This window comes from Salvelinus fontinalis, chromosome 35 (genome assembly GCF_029448725.1).
Source record: "Salvelinus fontinalis isolate EN_2023a chromosome 35, ASM2944872v1, whole genome shotgun sequence".
Classification (NCBI taxonomy): domain Eukaryota; kingdom Metazoa; phylum Chordata; class Actinopteri; order Salmoniformes; family Salmonidae; genus Salvelinus; species Salvelinus fontinalis.
The window spans coordinates 19,928,690-19,940,617 of NC_074699.1; the positions used below are offsets into that span (position 1 = coordinate 19,928,690).

Genomic DNA, 11,928 nt, shown 5'->3' on the forward strand with positions numbered 1-11,928 from the left:
CTATGGATTTCACATGACTGGGAATACAGATATGCATCTGTTGACCACCATTTATGCAGATATGCATCTGGTGACCACCATTTCCCTCATGCAGCGCAACACATCTCCTTCCTAGAGTTGATCAGGCTGTTGATTGTGGCCTGTGGAATGTTGTCCCACTCCTCTTCAATGGCTGTGCGAAGTTGCTGCATATTGGCGGGAACTGGATGACGCTGTCGATCCAGAGCATCCCAAACATGCTCAATGGGTGACATGTCTGGTGAGTATGCAGGCCATGGAAGAACTGGGACATTTTCAGGTTCCAGGAATTGTGCACAGATCCTTGCGTCAAGGGGCCGTGCATTATCATGCTGAAACAGTCAGCATGCCAATTGCACACTCCCTCAAAACTTGAGACATCTGTGGCATTGTGTTGTGTGACAAAACTGCACATTTTAAAGTGCCATTTTATTTTCCCCAGCACAAGGTGTACCTGTGTAATGATCATGCTGTTTAATCAGCTTCTTGATATTCCACACCTGTCAGGTGATTTGATTATCTTGGCAAAGGATAAATGCTCACTAACAGGGATGTAAACACATTTGTGCATAACATTTGAGAGTAGTAAGCTTTTGTTGCATATGGAATATTTCTGGGATCTTTTATTTCAGCTCATGAAACATGGGACAATTTACATGTTGTGTTTATATTTTGGTTCAGTGTAATTGTAGGCCTATATGTTTTAGGAGAATACCATTTGATGTGTTCCATACAAAAAGCTGTGGTACTTCATAGAAAAGCAATGTCATTGGGGAAGTAGACTTCCACCTTGTGTATTCTTGTCCACCACACACTCATATGGTACCTTGTTGTCTCATCTGATATGCTATTTCTCACCAGCCACATGTGATTGTGATTTGGCTCTAGGGTAATGCTTTTGTCACAGTGTTTTATCTGTCCTCTCACTCAGGTATACACTATCCAGTTCTCCCTAACTACCCTCTCTGGATTTTACACTTGGCCCAGAATTTGTCGTGCTTGATAACGGATTCAGCAGGTCGATAGGAGATTTACTTATAGAGCCTCTATCTATGTGACCAGCATCACTGACTGGTGCCTCAGGCACCTCACTGAAAGCTGTTAACTGTATGATAACAGCGACCTGAAGTGGATAACCTTCTCCAGTCTTGAGGACACACGGTTTGTTCCATATGGGCTTTATTGCAGTCGCAGCATTTTCTTTATTCAACCTTGGTTTCTCTGCTTTGCTCAGATTGATTTAATGGGTTTGAGAAGGAGGTTAATGGCTGTGTCCTCTCTAGACAGTGAAACGGAGGCAGACATTTGCTACAAAAGCACTGTTTGGTATTTCATGATTTAAAAAAAATATATATTTTGAAAGATGTCATCTCAGCCAAAATATTAGAAGTACGTGGGATCACACTTCTTGACAAATTGCACTATGATCGTAATTGTTCAAATCTATTTCCAGAGCTCTAAAGCCATTTTGATAAATGGCTTGTATTAGGCCAATTGTTGTCCTTGCAGATTTTCATCATGATGAAGAGAAAGGACACTTAATTCCATTTGTAAAAGGTTATCATACTCAGCAGGCATGGGTGATTTAGAACTAATACCTCTGGTGAAGCGTGATCTTGGTTTGGGACAGTATCTAATCATTTTTGATAAAGGAAAACCTTCTTACACTTATCAGTATTTTAATGAGTTGTTCAAATCGGATCGAGCAAGCACTACTTGACTCCTTTTCGAGTCAGATGTACAATATCCCATAAGATATAGGGAAGGGGAAGTTACTCTGAAAATATAGTTTACCAAGCTACCAATTACTTCACACTGGAAGAAGTTTAGCCACACTAAAGCTACCCTAAGAAACATAGTTTACCTCACTGAAGGGTCATTTCAGCAAGCCATGACACCCACCATCTCAGATTGTTCTGAAATCATTTATGTAGGTCGAAACAGATACGATTAGTATTCCTGAAACATTATTTTGTTGAAATAAATATAATTGATTGCGCCCATATTGGCCATTTTAATTAAAGGATGTATATATTCTTTAATAAATATAGTACCTATTATCTGACTTGGACCATAATTCTACCTAACAATGATTAGGCATGAGGAATCCAATAAAACGATCAAAAGCCACCCATGGACCCACACACCCCAACTCAACAACCAGTATACAATATCAGTTCTCTGTCTGACAGGTAGTTTGGAGCTGCTGCTTGGAGTATTGCTTCTTCATCTTTATTAATGTATTCCATGTGAATCTGGTGATGGTCTTTTCCCCCTGTTAAGAGAAATTAGCCATTGAAGTTGCTTGCATTTTTTACCGTAAGTTAGTGTGAAAGTACCACGTTTTGCCCACTAGATGCCACTGTTCCTGCTACTGTCACCACACCCTAATCCATTTTGCTTGTCTCTTGTATTTATTAAATAGATCACAAAATTTTCTTTGGAACTTTGGGTAGAAAACCAATAACTTTTGCTCATGATGAAAATAAATTGTCAATCATGTTTCTTGTGCTTTTTAAAGCTGGAATGACTCTAAAGTTACTTTTTTTTAAAACATCCAAACTACTTCATGATAAATGATCATATCTAAATCTGCAATGTCATATACTACAAGTTGCAATAACATATCACTCTGGAGTCAGATTTAAAGGAAAATACCTCTCAAAAACTAACGTTTGGTATTTGTTTCATTAGCCCACTGTTGATACAGTCCCAAAATGTTTAGCAAAATGTTTCCTTAAAACAGAATGTGTAATTTAGCCTATTCAAAACAAAAACTGTTTCAAGTTAGAATTGGGCAATTCTGATGCTGTGAAAGAAAGGAAATTCTTGCCTACTTCACCAATATTTTCTTTGTGTGTAGTTCCAGTTAGCTACACATCTAAAAAGTAATTAACTACTGAAAACACTACCAAGATTTGAATTGAGTTCAACTAACAAATGTAATTAAATTACAAATTAAATTACCTCCCAGGGATACCCGCAATGCAGTCGGGGGTATGCCAAATAAAAATGTGATCAATCAATCAATCAAGTTTATTTATATAGCCCTTCGTACATCAGCTAATATCTCGAAGTGCTGTACAGAAACCCAGCCTAAAACCCCAAACAGCAAGCAATGCAGGTGTAGAAGCACGGTGGCTAGGAAAAACTCCCTAGAAAGGCCAAAACCTAGGAAGAAACCTAGAGAGGAACCAGGCTATGAGGGGTGGCCAGTCCTCTTCTGGCTGTGCCGGGTGGAGATTATAACAGAACTATGCCAAGATGTGATTCATTTATTGATTTTATTTTAAAAAACAAAAACATTTTTATACATTTTAAAACAGTCCATTTATATACATTTGGTCTATACATGGGTCTATACATTTGGGTGAGGTTTTTCCTCACACAAGTAGCCTTGTTTCACTGCCAAAAATACAATTAAACCATCTAGTGTTCAGCAAAATAACAGCACAATGTCAAATACAGGTAGTCTAGTCCAATCATATTAACCGTTACTCTCTCAGGAATTCCACTAACGGTCCGTATGTAGCCAAATGTAACTCATTTCGTTTGCTCTAAAATGGATAAAAAGTGCAGAAACCTTACTTTTTTAACCATGTCCATAGAGCCACATACCAGCTCTACTGGTAGCACTGCTACTACCAGCAGTTCTACAACTGCATCTGTCGACGGCACAAGTTGTTCTGCTTCCACGAGCACATCCAATGCTAGCATCAGTAATTCTAAATTTGTTGTTAGCCCAGCCTGCATGGACACTGACAGTTGTGAATCTAATGCAGCCAAAGAGCTACTGCCCCCTTACCCAGGAAAACACCGAACAACAGACAGGGACGTTGGACCATCGAAGAGGCTCAAACATGATGAGAACTACATTGATTTGGGATTCACTTATATTGGGAGTAGTACCTTTCCTCAGCCACAGTGTGTTATATGTGCAAAAGTACTATATCACAACTTGATGAAACCTTCACTCTTGCACAGACATTGAGAAACAAAAAATGCCAATTTGAAAAATAAGCCACGGGAGTTTTTTGATCAAGAATTAAGACGACTTTCGAGTAGTAAGACATGCATAAAAGCAACAGATACCATTAATAAGAAGGGGCTAGAAGAGTCTTAAATGGTGAGCTACCGAGTGGCTAGGACAGGAAAGCCCCATACAATTGTAGAGGACTTCATTCTTCCTGCTGCCGCGGATATGGCTGGGACAAAGCTGGGGGCAAAGGCCAAAATAAACGATACAGACAATGTCTTCATCAAACAACACTGTTTCACGACGCATCAGTGACATGGCAGGAGATGTTTTGAAACAATTACTGCTTCGCATACAAGACAGTGAATTCTATGCGTTACAGCTGGATGAGCCAACAGTCATGTCGGGCCTGGCACAGCTCCTGGTATCCTGTCCGTTACGTTTATGGGGGGGTCAATTAAGGAAGACATCCTCTTCTGGAAACCAGGACAACAGGAGAGGATATTTTTAAAGTACTGGACAGCTTTGTGACATCAAATGGACTTTGGTGGTCAAGATGTGTTGGTATCTGTACCGATGACGCAAAAGCCATGACAGGGAGACATAGTGGAGTGGTAACACGCGTGCAAGCAGTTGCTCCAGATCCATGGGTAAACCGATGCATCCACCTGCATCCACCTGCATCCACATGCATCCACATGCATCCACATGCATCCACATGCATCCAGGCTCTTGCTGCCAAAGGAATGCCTGACAGCTTAAAAGGCGTTTTGGACACTACAGTGAAAATGGTTAACTGTTAAAGCAAGGCCCCTGAACTCTCGTGTATTTTCTGCACTACGCAGTGCTTTTACAACATACAGAAGTGCGCTGGTTATCAAGGAGCAAAGTATTGACACATTTTTTTTAATTGAGAGACGAGTTTAAAGTTTTCTTTACTGACCATCATTTTCACTTGTCTGACCACTTGCATGATGAAGAGTTTCTCACACGACTGGCCTATCTGGGTTATGTTTTTTCTCGCCTGAATTATCTGAATCTAGGATTACAGGGACTCTTTCCCAATACAGATGACAGAAACAACTGGATTCGTTATCCCTTTCATGCCCTGCCTCCAGTTCACTTATCGATATCTGAACAAGAGAGTCTCATTGAAATTGCAACAAGCAGTTCTGTGAAAATTTTAATTAATCAGAAGCCACTGACAGATTTCTGTATTGGGCTGAGCTCAGAATATCCTGCCTTGGCAAATCACGCTGTTAAGACACTGATGCCCTTTGCAACCATGTACCTTTGTGAGAGTGGATTCTTGGCCGTCACTAGCATGACAACTAAATACAGGCACAGACTGTGTGTGGAAAATGATTTAAGACTGAGACTCTCTCCAATACAACCCAACATTGCAGAGTTATGTGCATCCTTTCAAGCACACACTTCTCATTAACCTGTGGTTAATGTGGTATTCACATTTTTTGATGAACAAATAAAGTTTTATATGTAAGATGGCTAAATAAAGAGCAAAATTATTGATTATTATTATTTGTGCCCTGGTCCTATAAGAGCTCTTTGTCACTTCCCATGAGCCGGGTTGTGACAAAAACTCACACTCATTCTTATGTTTAATAAATGTATTGTATAGTGTGTGTGTGGCAGGCTTACATTGATGGCAAAAAACAACATTTGAGAGTGCGCTGACCCTGGTGCTAGAGGGGGTACACAGCTGGAGGTTGAACGTTTGAAGGGGTACGGAACTCTAAAAAGTTTGGGAACCACTGCTCTACTTGAACCCTAGCACTGTAATTATGGTATGGAGTTGAGTCTGCTGCTATGGTTTCATATTCTGGAGGGACACTGACTATGTGAATTTATATCAACTTTAGTTTTGATCCTTTTCTCTAGTGTGTTGCAATGTAGTGTTGTAATCTTAACGATAATCTATCCCTGTATTTCAGCCCCCAGCATCTGTCAGGCTGCTTGGTTCTGGAGCTGCATCTTATCAGGGGCCATGCCATTAAATCAGCTGTCTCTTAGACAAATTTCACTCCCGTTACTCTTATCAACACATCAGCATGCTGTGATTTCCTTTTCAATCAGGACTTTGTACAGTACTATAGGCAAGTCTGAGGGATAGAAATACACAAAAAAAGGCTTTTCCTGCATATAGTTTATTTGAATGTTTGGATATTTGAAAACATGATACATTTGTCATATTATGGATAGTTTAGAAATGAATGCGCTTTATGTATATCGTCCCCCCATTTGAAGGTGCCATAAGTATTTAGACAAATTCACTCATAGTGTAATAATAGTCTACATTTTAAACACTATAAGTGCCTTTGTTAAAACACTTATGACACCTTCAAATGGGGGACTAGATACATAAAGTACTTTAATTTCTAAACAGGTAAACAGATATGCATGAAAATACCCTCAAATAAAGGGTGACATTCTCTACTGTCACATCATATGAAACGTTTGATCTCAAATCCAAAATGCTGGCATATAGAGCAAAATTAAACATTTTAGCTTCCCTGTCCAAATAAATACGTAGGGGAGTGTAGATATTCTGTGTATTCATTACAATATGCATTTGAACAGATTTGCAGTTGTAGGATATAATTAGGAAAACAGAACTACAGTGTTCAAAAGGTATTGTCAGTCTACTGAATGCACAAATCTGGGATCTTGGGTGATTGGTCACTCTGTGTTGTGTTGATGTTTTAAAATGTGATAAGTGTGCTGTCATGTCTAAGCTCTTACAGTGTGACATATAGTATGATGATATTAAGTATCTCTGGGCACAAAGGCGAATGATTGATTGTGCTGAGAAATGGGTTCAATAAATGCTGTATCTACAGAGACAAGCTTTCAGGTCCTATTTTGACTGACCTCTGGAGGATGGGGTGGGCAGGGCGCTCAGTTCTCCTCAGAAAGCACGGTTCTGTCTGAGTGAATGTTCTGATTGTTTCAGCACTGTGCTTCAGTGGAGGGCAGTGCAGAATGAACTCCTATGATCCTTCCCACTCAACTGTTTGATACCAGTTCAGTCAGTCAGTTAGCCAGGGGGGTGGACAGAGCCAGAGTCCCGTCATCCAGACCCAGACACACTCTCTTAGATTCAGGGAAACTGCTGTATGGGGACAGACCAAGAGGTCTCTTGCTGACGTTCTGTGGGGCATCCACACTGTCTCTGTCCTCCCAGAGAGCACTGAGAGTCTCAGGGGGCTGGTAGCCGGGCTCCTGGGGGTCCAGGGGGTCTTTGGACAAAAGGATGCTGATGGAGGGGACGGTCCTGTGAACAGTCATCTCCGATGCACCCCCTTCGTGGCTCTCCCACACCTCCCTCACACCCTTGTAGCGCAGCTTGGTCAGCTGGTGCAGAGACCCCACTTTTCTCTTCATGATCTCAGCGCATGTGATGGTCTTGGTGACGGCACGACCTGACCCAGAGAAAACAACCTGCCTCAGGCCACCGCCTCCACTAACCCCAACACCACTGACATCCCCCTGCATGCGAGCCATGGCAAAACCCATGAGGTTACGGATCTTACTGCCCTCCTTGACACGCATCTCCAGCACTCCTGAGGCCAATCCTGGGAAGGGGCACGGGCAGTCCTCCTCTGTGCGACACACCTTCTTGAACCCACCCTGGCCCGGTTTGAGTGCAGCGGGAGGTGGAGGTAGAGGTGTAGGCACCGGGGTGGGCTGTGTGTTGGAAACACTGTTGACAGTGCAGGAGGGCTGCCCACTGTGAGCCTGAACCTGATATACTGGGCACCTAGCTGGGGTCACACCGGTTTCCATTGGGGCTTGTGTATTCCCTCCAGGTCCGGTGTATGGTCTGACAGAGTCCCTGACCTGATACTGTCTTTGAATGCTGGCCACTCCAACTCCACAGCCGGAATACATCTCTTCACTCCTGTATCTTCTCCAATCATAAAAGTCCAGTCAGAGACTCTTACTCATACGGGATCCAGCACAGCATTGTTTTCTTATTCTCGTTATAGGTTTCTTTTTTCTGCGAACGTCTGCGAAAGTTTCAAGGCTTCAGACATTAATATTATCCGGCTCGCAGAAAGCGCTTTCAATAGAGTCTTTCATACTGCTTTACAGACAGCTGAACAAATAAGATAAACGCTGGGTGGTGAATTGAGAATACAAATGGGGCAATTCAAGATGTAAAAAAAAGAATACTTGAAAATGCATAAATCCTCAGCTGAAGTGTCCTTTCTCTTGTTTGTTTTTTTCGATGAGCCTTTATCCTTGTAACCTGGATACTTCGATGCTTCAGTCTAACTTTTCAAGAGAAAATGGTTACTTTACCCAACACACTCATTACACCTCTCACTTAGGGTTCAGATCCAGCATTTATCAGTTGGATTCATATCATTCATATCATCTCACTTTCTGGGACGGTCCAGTTGATTAGCATCTCTTCTCCTTTCGTGGACCTCTTGGCCAAGGTGCTCTGGGGGAGCTGTCCCCTGCAGGGCCGGGCCAGGAATGGCTGTAGGCTGGAACCCTGGGCGTCCTGCCTGGAACTCTGTGTCTCTGTCTCCAGTTATGCTCTAGAAAGTGTGCCCTCTGTTTCCCCACAAAGAGAAGTAAGGGACAGGAGCTGCTTCACAAATGCTCGCAGGAGGAGTGTCTACTCTGTGTGGTTGGGGGGGGGGGGGGGGGGGGGGGCATGAGGAAAAGGGGGGACAGCCCTCTTAAAGGTACAGGCCTTTCATATCTCAGATGAACACTTTCCCTCCACAATAGAAACCTGCCATGGAGGGGAGGGGGGTTATGTCCCTTTTAAGAGCCGTAGCGAGCACAGATCCCGGGCAACTTTGTCAATCTCTTTAGAGGACGTTCCAGTGCATGTGTTCAATGTACATGACTGATTAAACGATGATTTCTGAAATGGAGACTCAGTGAAGCTTTAAAAATGCATTTTCGGCTGTGAAACAATGAATTACATTAGCATGGTTATAATTGAAAACATCATTCAAAGAGCCAGTTAAAGTCAGTGGCATTATATTGCACTGTACTTAGCCTTTATCCTATTAGATGTTTTTGTCCATTATTATTTACATAATGTGGTGTTAATGGCTTCATTGTTCAAGCAATCATGAGTCCACTGAGGTGTATGTCTCTCATGGATGAGTTGTTATACTGTTACAAGGTTGGAAACAATCTCATGATGATCAAGGACATGTGAATCACAGAAGCATAGAGCCATTCCTTATATCACCAAAGTATTGTTGTGATGGGGCAAGGGTAGGTCTGCACATTAGTGTGCTGGAGGCACCTCCAGGTGAGATGGTGTCGTAGTGGTGACAGGTAGGCTAATAAGCAGACTAATGGACCCTCCATCACCAGAGGAGGGCGCTGTCACACTCTCCTGTCCCGGCCCAGACAGCTTCAGTGTCTCTGAGCCCAGCCTCCTGGAAGACAGGTGGATTTGTTTTGGCCTGTGACTGACAGATGGGAAAATTGGTAAAGACAGCCCACTGAGGCTGAACCTATGAGGCTAGGAGAGAGGCACAGAACTCCTAACTGTTCTCTAATCACTCCTCTGAGGGCACACACTGGGAATAAGAACCACGCTATATCTGGGACTAGTCCATGAAGGTAATTCACATTGGCATGGGTATTTGGATCCCCTAAGGAAAATCAAAGAAAATAAGGAGGCTTGCTGTTTTCACATGCCATGGTGTTATTTAAATCAGTATTAGATGTTGTATTCTAGTCCAAGTTTCTATGATTGAGAAGCACCATTTCTTCACCAATGAAAACTGAGAACACATTTGCCAATTTCTTTTGTTTGTGCACAATTTTGTTTCTTTTCTCACCACCACTTTATTATAGCCAATGTGTGTGTATCTCAAATGCATGGGACTGGAGAGCTATTCATCATCTGAACCCATTCTACCCACTGCTGGAGACATAGCAACAAATGTCTCTGTTTTCTTTCTACTCTGATATAGAGAAGGAGGAGGGAGTTGGGGGACCAAACCAAAGTGATCATTCTGCTTTTGGGAGAAATTACCCTCATCAGTCATAAGGAGATGCACAGCTGCCTAAGGAGATCTGGTGATGTTACTGCATAATAAACTAAGAGAGAGAGAGAGAGAGAGAAAGAGGGAGAGAGAAAAGGGCTGATTTAAGTGCACAGAGGTTAAACTACATGATAAAAAGCTGCCAGTAATCACTCCCACTTCACAACCTGTTTTTAGCACATTTCACTCTGCATTTGAAAAATAATTATCTATCCTCTATTTTCTAAATAACTACATAAAAACATCATACATTTCCACCAGACTGTATTTGTACCTTTTCGAGAGAGAGGAGCTTTTAGAACGGTGGTAGTGTTTAATGACAAAGAGAGCAGTTGCAGCTCACGCTTGGTCACTCATCCTCTCACACCTCCTCCACGGCTGCCCTCTGCTCCCACACCCCTCCAAACACTCCTACCTTTATCTGTCTTCCTCTGACACCTCTGCTCTGACTGCAGGCAGGCACTCTATCTCTCCCAAATACTGTTCTCTTTACTCCTCCTACAGTTTCTCTTAGCCTTCTCTTCTGCATGTATACCAGCATTTATTCACGGACAAAAGCAATGTATTCTTAAAGACTGTGACAAATAGCAGTGGTTCTGTCTAGCTCCTCTCTGCTTACCTTGGATGGCATAGCTGCTGGTGTTAGGAATTGTAACACAGACTCTGTTTTGTTTCTGTACTGCAGAGTAGTTGGAGAGGGGCTTGTGTTGCTGGCAGAACTGCACACAGCCTCACAGTTCTCGCTGTGGCAGCCTCTCGCTCGCTTTACGTTAACCGCAAGAGTTTCACGGTTATCAACCAATGCTGGCCTGGAGGCTGTCATTTCCCTCAGTGTGGAGCTCGCCCGCGGCTCTGCTGTTGTTCTGCCCCACAAACTCCCAGCCGTTCCCGGTGGGGTGCAGAGTTGCTCTCTCCACACACACACACACACACACACACACACACACACACACACACACACACACACACACACACAAAAAAATATAAACCTCAGACTTCACACGTTACATGATAGTCTCCACACAGATCCTACAGTGAGTCTCTGCTAGAACTCTTAGATCAAAGCTTATGATCAGTCCAATGTTTTTGTTTCACAGTGTGTTTGAAAGCTGCTCGGCACATGGCTTACACTTCCTCATGCTGCCCTGAAGCTAAATGAGGGTCTGTGTTAAGAATAAAAGAAGGATTACATGAACAACACTGTCTGAGGAGAGAGGCACCCCTTTCAGCCTACTGTATGTATATGGTAGGTGAGAAAGAATATTCTTGTGCTTTTTCTCATCCCTGACGCATTATTGAATGGCCTGCACCTTCTCTCGCCTCAAAGAATTCTGCTGATGGAATCAAAATCCCTTTCACAGATTTAAATGAGGTGTGCTCTGCTGTGAGTGGTATTGAAAAAGCATTTGTCGGAACAGAGCCTTGCAGAAGCATCCTTAAATACAAGGCAATCACCGTCTAACACAGAGACGAGGCAGGCGGAGAGGTGTGCCCAGACTGCAGAGTGGAAGAGGACAGATGATTATGATGGTAATAAGCAATAAACCAAAACAAAGTCATCCCTGAATCCATCGCTTTTCTCTCTGCACCACCCAGCAATATTGACAGGGCCTTTTTTTAGTCAACGGGCTAAGCTACAATTTAAAAGTCATTTCTCATTATTTGCCTTGAATCCATATACTGTAGACGCACGTTCTAATCTGTCAAAGCCTTGATAGGGAGCAGTAGTCAGAGCTCCACATCATGCATAACATGCCTATTCAATATCAACTATGCCCTGGCCCGCTTTCTTACAACCATCAGAACATATTGACACGTTCAAAAATGAAACTCTGCACATGCAGTGTTTTTTTCCTTCCCTGCTGAGCTTCTGGTCTACATACTGAG

At 42.7% G+C, this 11,928-nt stretch overlaps 1 protein-coding gene across 1 annotated transcript; it reads right to left on the reverse strand.

Annotated features, from left to right (window-relative positions):
- Positions 1-3,278: 3,278 nt before the first annotated feature.
- Positions 3,279-8,635, reverse strand: LOC129834478 (uncharacterized). The gene has a single exon (XM_055899498.1). The coding sequence runs from the start codon at positions 7,901-7,903 to the stop codon at positions 7,046-7,048; it is 858 nt and encodes a 285-aa protein (XP_055755473.1). The 5' UTR covers positions 7,904-8,635; the 3' UTR covers positions 3,279-7,045.
- Positions 8,636-11,928: the final 3,293 nt, after the last annotated feature.